The sequence below is a fragment of the Vipera ursinii genome (assembly GCF_947247035.1).
Source record: "Vipera ursinii genome assembly, chromosome: 2".
Taxonomy (NCBI): Eukaryota; Metazoa; Chordata; class Lepidosauria; order Squamata; family Viperidae; genus Vipera; species Vipera ursinii.
The window spans coordinates 38,477,030-38,498,744 of record NC_139513.1 but is presented as its reverse complement, the minus strand read 5'-3'; the positions used below and the strand labels follow the sequence as shown (position 1 = coordinate 38,498,744).

General features: G+C 42.3%; 1 protein-coding gene across 4 annotated transcripts in view; it reads right to left on the bottom strand.

Annotated features, from left to right (window-relative positions):
• Positions 1–13,081: 13,081 nt before the first annotated feature.
• Positions 13,082–21,715, bottom strand: part of MITF (melanocyte inducing transcription factor) — a 178,094-nt gene continuing 169,460 nt past the window's right edge. For all 4 annotated transcript variants that reach the window (XM_083355175.1, XM_083355177.1, XM_083355176.1 and 1 more), the window contains 4 exons: positions 20,582–20,638; positions 19,367–19,442; positions 17,106–17,253; positions 13,082–15,048 (listed from right to left, as the gene is read on the bottom strand). In XM_083355175.1, coding sequence (XP_083211301.1) covers positions 14,641–15,048; positions 17,106–17,253; positions 19,367–19,442; positions 20,582–20,638 — 689 coding nt within the window. In that variant the 3' untranslated portion in view covers positions 13,082–14,640. The remainder of the gene's footprint in view (positions 15,049–17,105; positions 17,254–19,366; positions 19,443–20,581; positions 20,639–21,715) is intronic.

Below are 21,715 nucleotides of genomic sequence, written 5' to 3'. Positions count from 1 at the left end.
TTCAGCCACTTTATGCACTGAAGACAAAATGTCTACCTTCATCACACTGAACTTCTGTTCCATCCTCTCTTCCATTCTCTCCTCCAATTTCTCCTCCATCTTTGCAAATTTATCACCCATTGATTCCTGAATTACCTGGGCATGTTTTTCAAGAGCATCTTGTAAATCCTTCAGTGTCAATACATCAGGAGGATGCAACGCCTGCAATGATGATTGTTGCACCGGAGAAGTTCCAGCACTCCGAAGAGTTTTTGGGGGAGGTTTAGCCGCCATCTTTTACTTTCACTTGTGACGCACTTTCACTTTAAGTTTAAAAAGTTCCGGTGGCTGCGCGGCGCCGGAGACAGCCTTCCCGGGCTGCCCGCGGCTCAGCTGAGTAATTTTCGCCTGAAACAGCGCCGATCAGCTGTTTGGGTGAATTTGAAGCCCCCTCCTCAGGAGAAGAGGAGGGGGTGAGGCCCCAGGTAGGGGTCGAGTTCTCCGGGGCCGCCTGAGCTTGTAGCTTGGGCGGCTGAAGGATCGAACTCCCCCGTAGCCTGGGTCGCTCCCAGCTGGCCAGCGTCTCTGCTCCGGATTTCTTGGAGCAGAGCCAGGCGTTTGCGACCACCCCTGCTTGAAGGAATGACTATGGATTAAAAGGAGCAGGCAGAGCGGTACAAGAGGAAAAGGTGAAGAGGATTATTATATTTTGCTTTAAACAACATTTTCAAGAAGAAGCATTTCGTTGTCAGGAATAGGAAATATTCAGACTTATGGCAACTTTAATGGGGCCATCAGTCTCATGTGGAAAGCTCTCTTCAGACATCATTTCAAGTTTCCAGCAAGAGGTACATATCTTTTCTTCAGAAAGAAGGAAAGGAGGGAAAAAAGGAAAGATGAACTATGCAATTTGAAGTGCTGGTTGTCATCTCTAAGGCCCTGTCATCTCTGAGAGAAGAGTACGCCTCTGGGGTTGTTGTTTTTTTTTTTTGTTTTGTTTTTAAGAGATTGCCCAGGGATAGTAGAATGTTCCTGGCTTTTAGAAAGTCTATTAAAAATGACTTTTAATATGCAACAGAATTTTTCATTTGGGGGTAATTGATTATAGCATTATTGACTGGTTTGATTAATTAGTAGGGGGCTTCTTCTTCATCATCTGTATTTGTTGGCTTGCTGTTTTTTTATATCGCTTTGTTAATTGTTTTTAATCTGAATTCATGACAATGGGAACTGTAAGATGCTCAGAGTTGGTGTTGATTGGAACATCTCATAAGCCCCGTAAAATCAGACATAGATATAAAATCTCCTTAGGAAATGGGATTTTGTACTACTGGGCATATGACTGCATAGGTGTATCATTCTGAGAATTATCTTAAAACACCAATGAGAATTGGTGGGGAATTAGAAGCCACAATTCATAGATAATATCATGGGAAAGTATTAGAATTATATAGCTATTATGTGAGCCCAGGAAAGACATAACTGCTTTATGGTGTTAAATAAATTGTGGTATTCATACTTTTACACAATCGAATATATTTTTTGGATATCCCCCTCCCCCCTTTGCTTCTCTTCTATTCTCTTTTCCTCTTCTTCCTCCCCATTCTCTTTCCCTCCCTTCCATCAAGATATGGACAAATTTAATTATGCCAAAATTTTTATGCCAAAATGTTTGTTCATTTGGGTTGTTTATAATATCACTAATAAAGGAGAATATTTGTAGCTCAGGGTTGACATGAAGAGTCCTTGGTGCTCTCTGAGCTTTCTTGTTTTCTTGCAGATATTTCACTAACCAAACTAGTTTGGGTAATGAAACGTTTATAATGTCACTCCACATATAATAATAACACAGCTGTGTTGTGCTATATTATTTTCAGAATGAGTGAAATAATGTAACAAAATTGTCAGGAAATTCAGAGAAGAAAAAACCCCACGGATTATTCCTGCTGCTTAGAAAATTTGTAGAACTGAGGTCCAAACATCTGGAAGGCTGCAGAATGATATGGAACAGTTCTACAAATTATCCACCCATGGATATTTTTGCACCTATTTCCTTTCCTTTCTTTTTATGTTTATTCTATAATTTATCCATATCCTAAGCTACACCTCGCTCAGAGACATGGATCATCGAGAGCGGGTACAGAATTTGGCAATTATTTTAATGCAAATATCGATAGACATCCTGACTGCAAGTGAAATCATGTACCTCTTAGGGAGAAAGCAGAATTTAGGCAACTTATCTGCTAAACTTATGTTTAGACCATCAAAGAAGACTATACTTCAGTCACATTAGTGTAGTGTATGCAGCCAGCATACACGAGCTGTCAGCACAGCAGGAGGCTCGGAGCTGGACAGCTCCAGGCTATAACCGCAATTGGCGGGAAAGCCTGGTTCAAACAGGTTTGACAGCTCCGGGCTATAACCATACCAGTGGGAAGCCGAGGTTTAAAGTGATTGGTTACATGCAGTGGCGGGAAGCCCAGGTTTGAATCCATTGGCTGGCATTCACCTGGGCAGGTATATAAGCACGCCAGGTAAACCCTTTCCCCAAGCTGAAACACCACCAAGCTTAAATAAAGGTCTGCTACACAACCTGGCTGCCTTCATTCTTCCTGCGACCTGCAATCTAACACTGGCGAAGAAGGTGGGATCCTGATCCGAGAGGCACAGGGCATCGGAAGAATCCGTGATCAGCTGCGTGCACCGAAATTCATCGGCGTCGGAGCAGGACCACCCAGGACCCAACATAGCTCAGCTTGGCCAGCTTCCCTGGTTTGACAGCGAGCAACTGGAAGATTGAGAAGCATTCGTGGGGCAGCTGGAATTCTACTTACGGGCAAACAAGGTCGTGGACAACAGCCAGAAAGCGGCAGCGTTGCTATGTAGCTGCGGTAGGGACACTTACCAGCTGGCAGTCGGTTTGTGTTCACCGGAGGACATCAAGTCTGTCCCCTACAAAGACCTGCTGGACACCCTAAATCAACACTTCCGATCGGACATATCAGAGATTGTGTGGCGGTACAAATTCGAAAAAAGGGACCAGTGACCAGGCGAGTCAGCCAAAAGGTACATAGCGGCACTCCGGCAGGCAGCCCGCCAGTGCAATTTCGAGAACCTTGAGGTGAGGCTGAGGGACCGCATCGTTTGCAGGCTGCAAGACAAGAAGCTGCGGCAAAAGCTGTTTGCCAGGACAAAGCTAATGTTATGGGAGGTCCAGGAAGAGTTCCTAGCCTGGGACATCGCAGAAGGGCAGGAGCAGACAGGGACTCACAGCAGCAGCCCAAATGGAGCCCTGCACCAGGTGAGCGGTTACAGCGGGGACGAGGGAGCAGCGACGGAGGTCGACGCGATCCACAGCAGAGCGATGCCGGCTAACGCTAAGCAAGGCACCCCAAGGGGCCATCGGCCGACAATGGCAGAGCAAAGATGCCCAGACTGCAGGTGCGGAGCCAGCAACCCCGGGTCTACCCAGTTTTCTGGCTGCAGAGCCAACCCACCCCGGTCTATCCAGCACGGTGGCTGCAGATCCAGTCATCCCCGGTCTACCCAGTATTCTGGCTGCGAAGCCAGCAACCCCCGGTCTACCCAGTGGACAAGCTGTGGAGGACATCACCCCCGGTCTACCTGCCATTCAAGTCAGCTAAGTGCCAGGCGTGCAGCAAGACCAGACACATCGCATCTGTTTGCTGGAACAAGAACCGGGACATCCTACACATGGTGTAGGCAGAATTCCAGGAAGCAACAGGTACTGTGGGACCGCGCTGAGCAATTTCCATCAGCCACACAGAGGGCAGGGCAGTCGTCTGCCAAAGAAGGGGTCAGCAAGCCATCACCCCCAAAATAAAGCTGGTGGTGAGGTTGCAAGGAGTTCCATGTAGAATGGAACTGGACTCTGGCTCAGCCATATCCGTTATCTCCAGTGAAACGTTCAAAGTGGTTTGCAGTTGGAGCGGCCAGTGGGTTCCCTTGAGGACATCCAGACTGACCCTCATGGATTTGCAGAACACACCAATAAAAGCCTGGGGAGAAGCCACAGTAGAGGTGCAGTACAAGGAGTTCCGGGGGTTTCTGGATGTCCTGGTGGTAGAGGGGCAACGCACCAGCCTCGTGGGGCTAGGCTGGTTCAAGGCACTGGGCATTCAAATCATTGGGATACATCAGACCCAGGTCGGCTGAAAATTAGGAGTGGTTTGCGAGGAGTTTGCAGACGTTTTTGATGGGAAGCTAGGTAGGTACACAGGGCCTCCCATAACCTTTAATCTGGATCCTCAGGCGCAACCCATTCGAATCAAACCCCGGCAGGTCCCGTTCGCACTTAAACATAAAATAGAATGGGAACTGGACAAGCTGGTAGACCAGAGGGTATTAGCCCCGGTGGAGGGAGGCCGGTGGGAAACCCCCATTGTCACACCCCTCAAGGCTAATGGGGAAGTCAGGAACTGCGCAGACTATACAGGGACCATTAATAAAGTGTTAAGCACACACGCTTACCCGGTACCCACAGTCAGCAGCATTCTCACCTCCCTACAGTGCGGCTCTGTATTTGCGAAGTTGGATTTAGCTCAGGCTTATCAGCAACTACCGGTCAACCCACAGACAGCAGAGGCACAAACCATCATTACCCACAAGGGGGCGTTCCGGATAGACCGGCTGCAATTTGGCATTAGTATGGATCTGGGGATTTTCCAGGAGGTGATGGACCGAACCCTTAAGTGTATACCGGGGGTTTGCCCATATTTCGATGACGTCCTCATCGCAGGAGACTCTGAGTACATTCTGGCAGATCGGCTGCAGGCTGTCCTAGGCAGGTTCAGGGCTGCTGGGTTAAAATTAAAGTGGGACAAATGCAGAATTAGGGTGACTGAAACTGAATTCCTGGGGTTCAAAATCGATGCTAAAGGGGTACACCCAGCAGCATCCAAGGTAAGAGCAATTAAGGAAGCTCCACCTCCCAAAAATAAGGCAGAATTGCAGGCCTTCCTGGGTCTACTCAACTTCTATCATGCCTTTTTGCCCAACAAGGCATCAATTGATGAGCCTCTACGTAGACTATTAGACAAACAGGCAACATGGAACTGGACACAGGCTCATACAACTACATTCAAGGCACTGAAGCACCTATTGGCTAGCAATGCCACAATCACACATTTTGTGGAGACCAAGCCTGTCTGCATTGCGTGCGATGCATTCCCATATGGAGTAGGGGCTGTGCTTAGTCACCTAGAAAAGGATGGAACTCAAGCCCCCATTGCATACTACTCCAGAACCTTGTCAGCAGCTGAAATGAACTATGCACAAATAGACAAGAAGGCTCTGGCAATAGTCGCGGGAGTTAAGAAATTCCACGACTATCTATATGGAAGGGATTTCACAATTTTTACAGACCACAAGCCATTGCTTGGTCTGTTCACCACTGACAAGCAAACACCTCAGATTCTGTCACCCAGAATGCTGCATTGGTCCATTTTCCTAGCAGCATACTCTTGCAAATTAGTGCATAGGCCAGGCAAGGAAATGGGCCATGCTGATGGCCTCAGCAGGCTACCCTTAAAAGACACAGAACCTGACCCAGCACCTGCAGCTCAAATATTGGCCATTCATGAGCTGCCAGAATGTCCCCTCAGTGCCAGGGACATGGCGGCAGAGACACCCAAAGACAAGGTACTGAGCCGGGTCCACTCATGGGTAAGGAGGGGGTGGCAGGACAAATCACCTGGTCAAGAGTTCTCAGCATAGTTTAGTTTAGTTTAGTTTATTAGACTTATATACTGCCCTTCTCCCGTAGGACTCAGGGCGGTTCACAAGGTTTTTTTAACAGAAACAATACCACAATTACAAAAGTTAAAACAATTAAAATGATTATATTAAACCTTGAATATAAAAAACCTAGTTAAAAACCAGTTAAAACCCCAATTAATACCCTCAGTCCAGGCCAGAAAGCTCAAAGAGCCAGGTCTTCAGGTCCGGGCGGAATGAACGGAGGTCAGGGGCAGTCCTAAGCTCTACGGGCAGCTGGTTCCAAAGGGCCGGCGCACCCACAGAGAAGGCCCTCCCCCTGGGTGTCCGCCAGCAATCTCTTACCGGCGGTACCCTGAGAAGAACCTCCCTGTGGGAGTGCACAGGACGAAGGGAGCTTGATGCCGGCAGCAGGTGCTCTCTCTAATATCCCGGACCCAAGCCATTTAGGGCTTTATAGGTCATCACCAGCACCTTGAATCTCACCCGGAGGGCAACTGGGAGCCATTGCAGCTCGCGGAGCAGAGGTGTTATGTGGGAGTATTGGGAAACCCCCATCACAACCTGCGTGGCTGCATTCTGCACCAGCTGAAGCCTCTAGGTGGTCCTCAAGGGCAGCCCCATGTAGAGAGCATTGCAGTAGTCCAATCAGGAGGTCACGATCGCATGAGTGACTGTGTGTAGGGCATCTCAGTCCAGATAGGGCCGCAACTGGCGCACCAGGTGAACCTGGGCAAAGGCCCCCCTGGTCATGGCTCCTATATGGTCTTCAAAACTGAGCCGCGAATCCAGGAGGACACCCAAGTTGCGTGCCCTATCGACAGGGGGCAACACCTCACCCCCCATCATTAAAGATGGAATAGGCTGGTTAGTCCGAGATGCCGGTATGCACAGCCAGTCTTGGCAGGATTGAGATGAAGCCTGTTTCTTCCCATCCAGACCCAGACCGCCTCCAGGCAATGGGACATCACGGCGAGGGCATCACTGGGTTGGTTCGGGGTGGAGAAAAAAAGTTGGGTATCATCAGCATACTGATGATACCCCACCCCAAAACCACGAATGATCTCGCCCAGCGGCTTTATATAAATGTTGAACAGAAGGGGAGAGAGAACCGACCCCTGAGGAACTCCACAAATGAGAGGCCTCGGGGCAGACCTCTGCCCTCCCGTCAACACCGATTGTGAGCGGCCCAGGAGATAGGAGGGGAACCACTGCAAAACAGTGCCCCCCACTCCCAACCCCCTGAGACGCCGCAATAGGGTACCATGATCGATGGTATCAAAAGCCGCTGAGACATGTAATAGAACTAGGATAGAGGAGCAACCCCTGTCCCGAGCCCGCCAGAGATCATTCACCAGCGTGACCAATGCCGTCTCCGTGCTGTACCCGGGCCTGAAACCCGATTGGTACGGGTCAAGATAATCAGTTTCCTCCAGGAACAAAGGAAGCTGATGCGCCACCACACTCTCAACAACCTTTGACAAAAAGCGAAGGTTGGAGACAGGACGATAGTTGTTTAAGATCGCTGGGTCCAGGGCAGGCTTCTTGAGAAGGGGCCTCACCACCGCCTCCTTCAGGGCCACGGGGAAGACACCCTCACTCAAAGAGGCAGATATTACTGCCTGGAACCAGCTTTGTGTCCCCTCCCGAGCTGCATAAATCAGCCAGGAGGGGCACGGGTCCAATAAACAGGTGGTGGAGCTCAGCCTCCCTATAATCCTATCCACATCATCAGGGGAAACAGGATCAAACTCAGTCCAGATAACATGCTCAAGACCGTCCGATTCCTCCACGCCAGACTCTTCTAGCATATTTCACTAGAAGACATGAACTGTCTACCCACAAAGGCTGCCTATTGGGGGGAGGCGTGTAATCATACCCCAGGGGTTAAGGGAAAAGGTTTTGGCCTCCCTGCATGAGGGCCACCCAGGAAGAAGGCTCCAGCCAGGAGCTATCTATGGTGGCCAGGCCTAGATAAAGAAATAGAAGGGTTAGTGGCAGGGTGCTACACTTTCCAGAGGTCACAACCTGAGCAACCCCACGCTCCAGTCCACAAATGGGAAGAGACACATACACCCTGGTCCAGAGTGCATATTGACTATGCCGGACCTTTCCAGGGCCATTCATTTTTAGTGGTGGTAGATAGTCACTCTAAGTGGCTAGAGGTGGTGCCTGTGGGGAACATGACAATGACAGGGACCATCCAGGTGCTAAGGAGGCTTTTTGCAACTCATGGTCTCCCCGATGTAATAATATCCGATAACGGGACACAATTTACCTCATTGGATTTCCAGGTGTTCCTAAGGACCTTGGGGATTAGGCACGTCACTTCTGCTCCATTTCACCCGGCCAGTAATGGGTTGGCAGAATGTTTCGTGCGCACCACAAAGGACGCCCTCAAACGCATCATCCAGGGGGACTGGAAGCAACGGCTGGCCACATTCCTGTTCCATCAACACTCCACACCTTGTACCACAACCGGCAAGAGCCCAGCCGAACTGCGTTGGGGGAGGCGTCTCATCACCACTCTGGACAGACTACACCCAGATAGAGTGGCAGCAGACGTAGGAACCCCAACTATTAACAGAAGTTTCACATTGGGGGATGCCATATGGGCAAGGAACTACAGCACAGGCCACCCATGGGTAGCTGCGGAGGTGGTGGACAAAACTGGGCCTCTCTCTTATGTCGTAAGGGTAGAGAGGGGACTCCAGTGGAGAAGACATCTAGACCAGCTGAGGCCAAGGGCACTGGAGAGAATTCCAGGTGACAAGAATCAGGAGAAATCAGGAGAACAGGGGCCACCCCAAAACAGCAGAAGTGACAAAGGGGGGTCACCGGGTCAAGCCTGGCTTAGGCTGGGACAGGACAGCGGAATCAGGGCAACTGCTGACCCAATAACACCAGTAATCCCACAACTCAGCCGGCCCCACATTGAAGGACCCTTAAGCTCCCGAGTCTGAATCACCAGTATCTACATGCAGCACCCCTCCAAACCAGCATAAGAGGACTGATGACAACAAAATGGACTTAAGCCCCAGCATCACTCCAACTGAAGGGGCAAACCTGAGGTGGTCCAACAGGACACACAAGGCCCCAGCTTACCTCTCAGACTACGTGCAGTCTTGAGAGCGAAGGCAGGGGGAGAGAAATAAAAATGTGTAAATAAATGTATATAGTTACAAGGGGGGGAAAGGGAAAAATAGTAGCATCCTCACCTAGGGGGGAAGGGGTGTAGTGTATGCAGCCAGCATACACGAGCTGTCAGCACAGCAGGCGGCTCGGAGCTGGACAGCTCCAGGCTATAACCGCAATTGGCGGGAAAGCCTGGTTCAAACAGGTTTGACAGCTCCGGGCTATAACCGTACCAGTGGGAAGCCGAGGTTTAAAGTGATTGGTTACCTGCAGTGGCGGGAAGCCCAGGTTTGAATCCATTGGCTGGCATTCACCTGGGCAGGTATATAAGCATGCCAGGTAAACCCTTTTCCCAAGCTGAAACACCACCAAGCTTAAATAAAGGTCTGCTACACAACCCGGCTGCCTTCGTTCTTCCTGCGACCTGCGATCTAACAATTAGATGTTAGCATGAATTCCAGTTCCATTCCAAATTTCATTTTTAGGAAAACATATGATTTGTAATTCTGAAATGGGATTAGTCTCAATTGGGTACCATGTCAAATAAATTTTTTAAAGCAGTATGTAAAAGTTTATAGGACAGATCCTGGACATAATGTGAAAAGAAACCATTTATGAAATATTTTGGTTCAAGAAGTGTTCTTACTCCAAAAATGTTTACTTCCACTCATTATCAGGCAGTTTGGGATATTAGTCATTTGTGTATTCTGAGTTTAGGTTTGTTTCAGTGCTAACTAAATTTTAAGATGTATGTCTGCCAGTTATTTAGCCATTTCTGTTAAAACAATGGGTATTTCTGAAGGCTAAAAATTATGCACAGCAGAAAAACGTGAATATGGCTTCAACCAGGAAGATATTATGCAGGTTTTTTTTAAAAAAAAATATTAAGAGTGCAAAGATTGATACCATGTCTGCTTTCAGCCGATTGCCACTATTTATGCAAGTGGGCTGCTTTTTAACATAAAAGTTATTTGTAAACTGTTTATTAGATAGTTACTCATGCTGCTGGAAAAAATGAAAAATGATATTACTATCTGCAAATTATGCAAAATCAATGCATTGTAGTGTCACATCAAGCCCACTAGATGGCGGAAGGAAGGAAGGAAGGAAGGAAGGAAGGAAGGAAGGAAGGAAGGAAGGAAGGAAGGAAGGAAGGAAGGAAGGAAGGAAGGAAGGAAGGAAGGAAGGAAGGAAGGAAAGTTCATATGAAGCAAATTTCTGAAATCAAGGGATTATTTGTTATTCATATTCACAGATTAACACCAGAAATCATTCTTTGATTTAAAACAGATCATTCAGTTGTACTCTACATGAATTATAAAGTCATTACATAAAAAAACACTTTAATTCATCTATTAGGAACAGTTCAAATTATTTAATTGGCTTACATTAACTTGACCCATAATTTACAGTGCGATGGATCATACACAACTTATTGCTGCAGCCAACAGCAGATGAAAAGAATAACAGTATGGTGCTAAACAGCCAGAACTAGAGGCAGTAATTCATATCACTTTTTCATGATACAGAGGCCTTTTCTACCAATTTATTTTTTTCACCAGTGCATTTTGTGTCCAACCATGTGATAAGTGCATTATTTTGTGCTTTGTTGTTTGTTTGTTTTTCTCCTAAAGGCTTTATAGGCAAAAGTTAGTATTGCTTTTTATAACGGCTTAAAAGTAGTAAGGAAGCTGCTCATGGCACTAATAAGTCTTTGTGATTTTGGCAAAAATGAAATTGAACTCCATGACTGAGCAGCCATTTTAGGATTCTCTTCGATTTTTCTCATCTGGGTTCATGGAATCCTTGTACTTTGAGATTTGAGTAGAGTTTAATGCTCTCCCATGTAACTGATGGCCCGGACATCTCTGTTTTAAAAATGCAACACACTGAAAACCTGCTCAGATTGTGGACTTGGGGTTCTAGATCAGAGGTCCCCAACCTTTTGGGCACGGGTGCCATGGAGAAAGGTTTTTTCGCAGACAAGAGGGGGTGTGGTTTTGAATACTGCCTGCATCCCAAGGATGTCGCTTTGCTTGTTTGTGCGGCCCACTTGCTGGCATGGTGAGGACCGGTGCCGGTCCATGGACCAGGGGTTGGGGACCCTTGTTCTAGATGATGATGGACAAAAAAAATCTTCTGAGGCCATATGTTACACTTGAAAAGTTTGGCACCAGTCTCCTAGATTTGATTTGCATGAACTACAAATATGAAAACTCTAATGTGAGCATATTAAAAGGAAAATCCAAAGAAAAATAGTGAGTAGCTAGTGAGGAAAAGCCAAATATATCATGTTGCAGACTGAAATGACAAAATGCTCCGTATTCTAAAGAACATACAACAGAAATTGTGGAATGCAAAAATTTCATCCAAGGGAATCTAAAATGATAGATTGTATTTCCACTAAGCTGTGAGATGCTCTAAATTCAATGACAGGGCACAGTTACATTTTGTTTAAGTCTAAGTGTCTGTTTCTTGATTCAAAATACTACAAAACAGAATCCAGCAGAATGGCTTTTCTTAAAAAGCAGCCTTGTTTCACCATGGAGGTTATGTATATGTTACGTTGCAGTCACAGAACTTGACACCGGAAAAGAATTTCTGTTATTAAAAATCTTAGGTTCTCTTTTTTTTCCACTCCAGAAGAAATAAGGACATTTCTAGTCCTTAGTGCGCAAAGGCAGATTTGAAAGCCCATAAAAATAATGCCTGATAAAAACCACAAAATTCAGAGAGTAGATTACAAACTCCGTCTCTCTTCTGCCACCCACCCCCGCCCTTAATCCCCACCCTTGTATGTACTGAAAACAGCCTTAGACCTTCATTGTATCTGTATAATGGACATTCCAACAATTACATTAAATGAAATGGGTTGTGCAAAAAAAAAAAGCAAATATGTCTTTTAATATGTATAATCTACACTGTTTGCATTGAAGTTAAAAGGAGAGAAAATGTCGTATTAAGAAAGCAGACTCCTGCAAAGCAGGGCCAGATCCAGCTCTTTATTCACTTTTTTTAAAAAGGAAAAAAAACCTACCTTATAATACAAACCATTGACATTGCTCAGGATCAAGCTATGGCCTGTTTCGTTAGGCTTTGAACAGTATTCTGTCCCAAAGTCAGATAAACTTAAAAAATAGTTATAAAAACAAAAATATCAAGAATCCAGTCCACAATAAAATGCTAACTACAGTTAGATAGTATATGGCAGTTTCATGCAACCTTGTGCCTCCAAATACTGTCTGGGAACCTCTATGGTGGGCATCAGTTTGGGGGAAAATAGATCTATGGCAACAACAGACTGATCATCAGCTACTGAACTTGAGGTATCTGCTGTGCATGGGCTGAATACTCATTTCCAGATTATACTGTTTTGCAACCTTTTTAACTTGCAAAAAATATTGAGCTGATTAAGGTGTCTCAGCAACAAAAGCATTCAAATTTCTCTTCCTATCATTTGGATCCAAACATTCTTAAGTATTATCAGCATTCAGGTAGTCAGTTTGGAGCAAACTGAGCACTGATGAGCTGAAAAATATGTTGAGGTTAAAAGAAAAGGTCTTTACTTCAAGTCATCTTCTCTGCCTCTAAAAGATCGGCAAAGCTGAAAACAGGCCTCAGCCCCACTTCCACTTGCAACTCAACTTATAGAGCAGCACAATTTGGCCTTAATGGTTTCAAGCAGATTTCATAAAGCAAAAAGTGCATGGCAGGCTCATGATTGCAGAGCCTTATTTTACCACTTTACTTGATCATCTTTTCTCACTAACATTCTGAAGAAGGGGTCTTCAAACTTGGCCCTTTTATGACTTGTGGACTTCAACTCCCAGAATTCCTCATCCACCGTGAAGTCAACAAGTCATAAAAGGGCCAAGTTTGAAGACCCCTGTTCTAAAGGCTTATCTCTGTCCAGTAGCCCAGACTTCCTGAATATATAAGCAAAGAAAATCCAGACATGGGAGTCAAAAACTTTAGGAAATGCAAGGACTGTGGGAGGATCAGAAACTCTTTGTTTCATGACCTCAGCCCAACAACTACCCCCAGTGTGATTCCCTCCCTTCTCCCGTCAATTTCTCCTACATCACACTTCAGTCATAGTTCATAAAGATTACAGCTAAATTTAAGGCACTTCATTCTTCAGGAGATAGGATTCCATGCTAAGGAGGAAGCTTATCTCTTGCTCAACAGGTTAGCTTATACAACCTCTGTATAAAATAATTAGGCAAGGTAATAATACAGGCGCCACTACTATTATTGCATAGGCCTACATCAGAGTAGATAATGCACAGAACATGCTCTTACAACAACACTGTTGCATGGTTAAATCTAACATTGTTGGGCTCAAGACAGTCACCTGAAGATACAGTATTTTTTTCCAACACGACTGCTGAAAAGTGTAATAGGGTATGAAAGAACATAGCAATCATATTTTCAACAATATTATTCTCACTAAAAAAAAGGAACATGTTGGGGTTTCCCCCACACCCAGACTTTCTGTTTATACTGAGCTCTGTTTTGTTAACTCCATTAACTCTGCATTACTATTTAAACCATCTGTGTCAAAACATTCCTTTCAAAGAAGACTGTAATATACAAAATAGCCACAAATCCACTCGTGAAAAGACAGGTTACCTGCACCAAAGCTTATACTGAAATGCGCACAAAAAATGTAAAACAATCCATTCAGCGGGGTTTCTGTGTGTGTGCCTTCAGTCAGTTTTTGATTCCTGGCAACCGCCTGGAATTTTCTTGGCAAGATTTTGGAAGTGAGTTGCCCTTGTTTGTTTCCTAGGGCTAAGAGAAAGTAACTGGCCCAAGGTCACCCAGCTGGCTTTGTGTCTAAGGCAGGACTAGAATTCATGGTCTCCCAGTTTCTAGTCTGGCGCTTTAACCACTACACTAAACTGGCTTTCTTTCAGTGGAATTTAAGTGTCAAAAACTTGATGCAATGGCTAGAGGCATTTTCTTATAAAAACGTATTCAAAATGAAATGTTGACTCAAGAAAAATGAAATTTCATTTAAGTCAGATATTTGTACCCCATATTTTTTAAAAAAGAAATACTTTTTATGCCCCACTGAGAGAAAAATACTAAGTTTGTATTATGAACTCTTGTACAGTATTTTTTAAAATAATTTCCTCATGATTATTTAAAAGCAATGCTTTTTGAAAAGGTGAGACGTTAATTTTGAAGAGTGTTCACTCAGTGGATAATAATATGAACTTAAATATGACTGAATCTTTAGATATCTCTCCTTTGCAATAAATCTAGCTGAACTGTACTTAAAATCAGTTAGTTTCTGTACCTGTTGATACATGTATATTATCTATCGCCTTGGGAAAGATTATATGAATTAATAGATATTGTATACTTTTTTTTAAGGAGGCACTATTAAGTCAACAGAAAAATAGTTTATACAAAGCTAATTTTCTTTTTGGTTTCTATACATTCTTCTTCATTTCACTTCCAAGTCACTTTGCTGAGTTATACTGAAGTTTCCTCTTTAGTGGATCTTGGTGATCTGTAGACATCTATTGCTTCTGAGAAGAGATAAAATCAATTGGAGTTCCTTGATGAGTCTAGTTCACAGATACAGTACTATACTTTGGAAGCACTGGTAGTTATAAAACAATGTACAAGTCTTTTCAAACATTAAAAAAGTCACATACGCCGAACTATCTGTAGACTTATATATTCAAATATTAGGGGGGGGAGAAAAAAGAACAAATTACTTTGATCTACCGATCAGGAAATGAAGAAGTTTGTGAGAGGCCTGTCTAAGGATATCCACTAACAAGCATGGTCAGTATCTTCCATGCTTACGCTGCTCCGGCGGCTACTTGTTTTTGAAGCCCCAGGAGAGACCGACGATAAGAGTGGATCAGTAACCCCAACAGGAGACAGAGTATCATCCATCAACATATCTTCCAGCTTAGATCCCATTTTGGGAGGGACAGCATAAGTGCTTGTGGACGATTCTGTCATGTTTGCCAGGCCGCCGTTGAAAGTGATGGTGCCATCGGTAAGGTCAAGAGTGGTTGTGGAAGAAAGCTCAGGGTGATGTTGCTGTAGGATTTCCTGGCTGCAGTTGTCAAGGACGGGCTCTTGTTTGATCAGCCGGTTTACTATTTCTGGAGAGCAAAGGCCCGTAGCTGGGAGGATGGAAAGTCCGTGGGCTCGAGCCTGCATTTCAAGCTCCTGTTACGAAGAGGTGTGAAAAACAAGAAATACATCGAATGGGTTTAAAAAGAACGGCAACTTTAGAATTTAACATTTTTCTTAAAAGCAGGCAAGCCTTCTATTCCAAACCCTCTTACAAGTAATTATATTATTCATCCAGTGTAGGTTTCTTTCTAGACGCAAGTTATGGAAAAAAGGGCAGTCACCAAAGTGAAAAGTGCCCGTAGAGCACACTGGGAATAAAAGATAATTATTGTGCCAACATTAAGAAATTACTATATATGCGGGAAGGGAAGCAGCTTTTGGTATCTGTTTGAGAATAAGACGAAGATTGGTATATCTTTCATGCAATTTCCTCTCCTCACTCAGTCTCAGAGTGGAGGTCCATTATGCTCTCTATAAGGCTGCTTCCTGTATGATTAAAAATTTGCTCTTAATACTTCTCCTAGCAAGTGGGATACAGCAACGGTCCCAAGCCTTTCCAGCTCCGCGACCGGCAGCAGCAGCGGGAGAGAGGAAAGGATGGTTTTTTGTGTGTGCAAAACCTAATCCTGCACTTGCACAAATGGAGCTTTCCAACAACATACATAAAGAATTCTACTATTTTATATCAAATTCAAGCCTTAGAATTTGATTAAGGGGGAGGGGGAAGATAGGTGGGATTTCTATTCCTTTTAGGGCACTGAATACCAACATCTTATCTAACTTGTAGCAAAGTGCCACTAAAACAACCAAGCATACTAGGATTTTGCCTCAAGTTCCTTATCAAGTAACTATTAAAGTACCTGTTGCCACTTATGGCCAATACGCCTAGAACATGAAGAATATACCTCAACCTACAACCATTCCTTAAGCATAAAGTTGCAATACCATTTTAAAAAAGATTGTTATGATTGTTGTAGCGTCCTCAAGGTCACTTGAACAAAATATGGAGGCTGGCCTGTACTTATGATGCCAGCAGTGTCCCACGGTCAAATGATTTCCATTTACGACCTTCCCAGTCAGTTCCCAAAAAGCAAAGTCAAATGGGGAAGACAGATTCACTTAATGACCATATGATTCATTTAATAGCTGCACTGATTCGCTTATCAAACATGGCAAAAGCAGTAAAAACGGGTGCGATTCACATAACAATTGTCTTGCTTAGCCACAGACATTTTGGTCATAAATCAAGGATGACCTGTATCTGTAAACATGAGGAAATGGAATCTTGCTTCTGGCCTGACCCTGCTGTTATATGTATCATCAGTTCTATGGCCAAGTATCAATTAAGCACCTTGGATTTTGCAAGATGAAGTTTTATGTGCTTAGGCACAGGTGCACATGATAATTATAGTTCTAGGAATCAGGTGAAGTTGGAATCTGTGATAAAATGAAAACTCTTATGTTTCATTTACTCCATGTGCACACAAAAGGGATGGCAAAATGTTCAACCCTACCCTGTTTTGTGTGCACAAAAATTTATAATCTAACATTTATGATCTTTTGCAGAATTACAAATAGAATTATCCAAAAACAGCTTTCGTGTACTTATAATAATTGCTTCCAGATAGATTAATATTCTAGAACCATTCTGGAAACAAACCCTAATTACATTATGTAGTAGTAATTCTAGCATGAATTTTCATTTAGGTTTTTAACCAAGTGTTTATTCTGTCCTCACTTCAATAGAGGCATTAGTTACCTTGATAGGAAAGGGGAATAGAATAGAATAGAATAGAATAGAATAGAATAGAATAGAATAGAATAGAATAGAATAGAATAGAATAGAATAGAATAGAATAGAATAGAATAGAATAGAATAGAATAGAATAGAATAACAGAGTTGGAAGGGACCTTGGCTGGACCTTCTCGTCCAGAGATGTCAAACTGCTGGCCGCATCACGTGGAAGCCACACCCACACCCACACCCACCCCATTGCTAGCAATAGCAAAACTGTCCCGATATATTGTGTGATGTCATGTGATGTCATGAGTTTGACATGTCTGTTCTAGTCCACCCCCCTGCTCAGAAATTTAAAAACTCAAGAAATCAAATCACACGGCTTGTAACCTTTATATACTAATTAGCAAACCTGTATTCTAAGCAAAAGATGTCTATTAGCATGTTCCAGTTTCTTTTGTCTGTTCTCTAGCTCTTTCGTCCGTTGCTGTTCTCTTTGCAGTTTGCGGATATAGTCCACAGAGGCTTTTAAAATAGTTCCCTTGTTCCAACGCATGTCTCTGTAAGAATAATCCAGATCATTATATCTATAAAGAAACACTAATCACAGCAGGTAGAAACACCTAGTTAACCTTGCCTGGCCTGAGAAGCTAAGCAGGCTCAGGTAGACTGTCTATGAAGATACTGAATCCTCCACAACATGGATGTCCCAGTGATGCTTTTCCAAAAGGCAATTGGACTTTCTTGGGGTTTTTTTTTCCTTGAAAACCTTTTGCTTCCGAAGAACTGAAAAAATTCTTGGTTGTGAAGCAAAAAGTTTTCAAAAATAAACAAAAAATAAAACAAGAAAATCCAGTTGCCTTTTGGAGAAGCACTTTTGGGATCAGCTAGACTGTGAAGTCAAAAAGCTATCAGGCTTTTTGCTCATGTAGAAGCAAATCTCCCTGAGTTCAGATGAGTTAAATTTATTAAGCAAGAGGTTCAAGGAAGAACACAATAATTCCAGCAAGTATCTACTTTGAAAGGAGGAACTGTATTTAGGTGAATTAGAACATGAATCCTCTTACTCTTTTTATTGCATTCTTTCAATATAAAGGGAAGGAGACTACACTGTTGATTGTTTTGGTAATGGATAAATGGCTTCTTAACCATCTGAGAACCTCTTCGCACAAAAACATCCCAAAAGAGACCAATGGCAAGGCATCTCCATATTGGTGCCAAGCAGACCATATGGCTGTCAGCAGTTGAGTATGTCTTAATGGTTCTTTAGTTTAAGGAAGAACTGTGGTGGTAAGGAGGCACACAACCCATACAACTGCTATGCAAAAAACTACATTCTCCAAAAATATGGTTGAGTAAGCCAGAAAACAAAAATAGTTACAACAAAATAAATATTAAATTTAGTACAGGAGGGAGTGGATGGCTCATTCACTACTAATAGGTAGAATACACTTCTGGTTAACACACAGAGTGCATCACCTTGCCTTGATGCATAGAGGTGTGCTTGTGGTACAGAAGCCACACTTGGTCAGGATGCTACAGGTGCTCTGCCAATTATAGGCAGGGTCTAATCAGATGGCCTTATAAATGCTTTAAAGATGAACTTCTTCAGACATTAAAGGGTATAATGGATGATATATTACAGGGGCGGAAAGATACTTCAAACTTGGAAAGAAGCTAATACTGCTTTACTAACAGAAGGAAGGTCAAGATGTTACGAAGATAAAGAACTACAGACCAATCTCACTATTAAACAATGACTATAAACTTTTTGCTGCAGTTTTTTTTAGAAAGATTAAATGAAGTTTTACAGGCATATATTCATGAAGATCAGTCTGGCTTTCTGTCAAAAAGACAGTTAAGGGACAATACGAGAACTATTTTGAACATTATTGAATATTTACAATATCATAATAATAATAATAATAATAATTATTATTTATTAAATTTATATACCGCCCTTCTCCCGGAGGACTCAGGGCGGTGCACAGGGCATATAAATAGAAATACAAAAGTTAAAAAAAGAATTAAATAATTGCCCAATTAAAACAATCGCAATATAAAACCCATTAAAACCCTAACATTCCCCCATCAGGCCAGGCCAGCTTGTTCGAATAAATGAGAAACAGGTAGTTTTAATATAGGCAGGGTCTATATTCAAAGGTATACTTTTCCCAAAAGTGAAGCAGCCCAGCCTTCTCCTTCTCCTTCTTCTCCTCTCCCTCCCTCTTTCCTCTTCCTCCATTGTTACATGTACAGTTTAAAATGAGGTAATTCTGCTAAATAGAACTCATATCCAATCATTTCTTAAAAGCAATGTACCTTCTTAGAGTAATTTAAAAGAGCCTTGGTGGAGCAGTGGGCTAATGCCTCCTTAAGTAACACCAGCTGCCTGCAATTAGTGCAGGTTCGAGTCCCACCAGGCTCAAGGTTGACTCAGCCTTCCATCCTTCCGAAGTAGGTAAAATGAGGACCCAGATTGTAGGGGGCAATAAGCTGACTTTATAATAAGACCGCTTAGGGGGGCCCCGACAGCCCTAATAAGCAGGCATATACATAGAATGAAGGCTATTGCTAAGCACATTGATTTGTGCTTTAGATTGTAAGCCGCCCTGATTCTTCGGAGAAGGGCGGGATATAAATGGGATTTTTTAAAAAAAATTATATACTTACGGATCATTTGACTTTGGTATCAGAGTACCAAGTTCTTTTATGCGATCATTAATATTGAATCGTCGTCTTCTTTCAACTTTTAAGAAAGCAGTATAAAGTTAGGAATCATTGACAGAAGAGAACATTTGAAAAAATAACAAACCACTTATATTATTATCGCTTATTTCAATTAAAGAAATATATTCTACAATAGATTTATCAACACAGCATGAATTGGACAGAATAACATCTCTAAGCTGCATCCACGGACTCCAAAAATCAAACTAGAAACACTTTAATTTTGTTTTAAATTATATTTTTTCCATTTAGAAATTGTCATAACACAAAAGATTTTGGCATAAATATATAGCAAAAGTCCTTTAGAGAATAAATACATTAAGAGCTCCTGAAATTTTTAAAAAACTATGACTTTTTAAAATAATTTATATCTGTGTACCTACATTTCTGTTATATTAAACATGGAGAAGCCAACAATATTAAAGACGTTTGGTTAAAAATTGAGATTAAGCATAGTATCTAGATGGTTTTACAATGAATATATTTTATTATTTACATCTATTTACATAGACTTAACAATGCTCTCCTGCCAGCTAACACATAAACTCTTTTAATTTATATCATTCATAATCATTTCTTAATTTTGGAAGCAGGGGAAGGCTTTGGTACAGTGGAATGATAAAGATACGATTAGATTAACTATGCTAGATTAAAATAGTTTCTTACTAGCCCTTTACTATTTATGTTAAAGGTGAAAAAGAAACAAATAATCAGTGACTTTATTATCTTACTGGATGTTTTCAATGTCACTTTGGTTTTTTGATTCCAGCCAAAAATTATTTGGATTAAAATGTAAAGGAATCATATATACAGTAACTTTATAAGAATATAGTATTTTTATATTACAGAAACTAAACGAATACTATGGAAAATTATTAAATTCCTTACAAAATCTGCTCAGTGTCAGGGTATAAAATTAATGTTTTTTTAAAAAAACAAATATCTGATAAATAAATAACAAATATTTAAAATAACAAATAAATATCTAATTCCCTCTGCAGAAAGGTCACCTGGACATTTGGAGATATATAAGTAATTATATTTTCCTTCCATTATTATGAGAATGGTTTAAGTAAGCTTTTAAAACCACAAAGATGCAGTCTATTGGTTCTTGTCTATTGTTAATTGACCATTTAAAAAAAGAAACAAGGAACTTACTTAAATTGTGATTGTCTTTCTTTTGTCTCTCTTTGGCCAAAGCTCTTGCCTCTGATTCTGTGGGAAATACACATGATATGCATGTTAATGAAGTAGTCATTAAAAGGCAACACTCGCAAAGTAAACTTTGATATTTCTCTGCTGCATTCTACTTCATATATACTCTGATGTATCTATATACCACCTATACTGCATCATAGCAAAGCCTTCTGGTACATTTCTATGATCTAATATCATGGATGCTCAGTCTGACCTATTGGAGATATAAGTTCAAGTTAAGAGATCCAGAACTGTCAAAGCCAGTAGGTAAAGATAATGAATGTGCAGCATGATATTGTCTCTGTCCTTTCTTTATAGTATGGCTAGCTGTCATTAAAGGACCAATTTTAACATTCAGGGATATCCTTAGTAAGAAAACAGAATTTCTGAATGCAACAGTGGGATTCAAACCCTCGGTCCATGAGATGAAAAATAAACTAAACAAATCACAGCTTGTAGAAAACTAGCATATGAGAAATAACATTCTAGACTGTTTTTCTCTTCAACAACTCAGAGTTTTACTGGTGTTTTATGCTAGTATTATATTGTTGGTAATTAGATTTCACCAATAAATGTGACTTGTGAAATCTCCTCTTTTATGATGATTCCAAATGTTATCTTTTCCATTAAGATAGCCACAGACGCAGAGATAAATGCAGAGGTGGAACTTTTTAGATGGTTATCTATTTATCACAGAAAATCAGAGCTGCCATTACTAGGATCTTTAGATTAGCGAGAAAGAGCATGTAAATTGACTGGGGTCTCTTTCTCATGTGGATTGGGCATGCAGAAGTGTACTAATCCCTGGAGTCTAGTGTAGCTGTAATGCTGCCACTTTAAAGATTAGAAATGATGAATCAGAATAAGCTGGAAGGGACCTTGGAGGTCTTCTAGTTCAACCCCTTGCTCAAGCAGGACACCTTATACCATTTCAAACAAGTGGCTGTCCAGTCTCTTCTTAAAGACCTCCAGTGATGGAGCGCCCACGATTTCTGAAGGCAAGCTGTTCCACTGGTTAATTGTTCTCACTGCTAGAAAGTTTCTCCTTAATTCCAGGTTGCTTCTCTCCTTGATTAGTTTCCATCCATTGTTTCT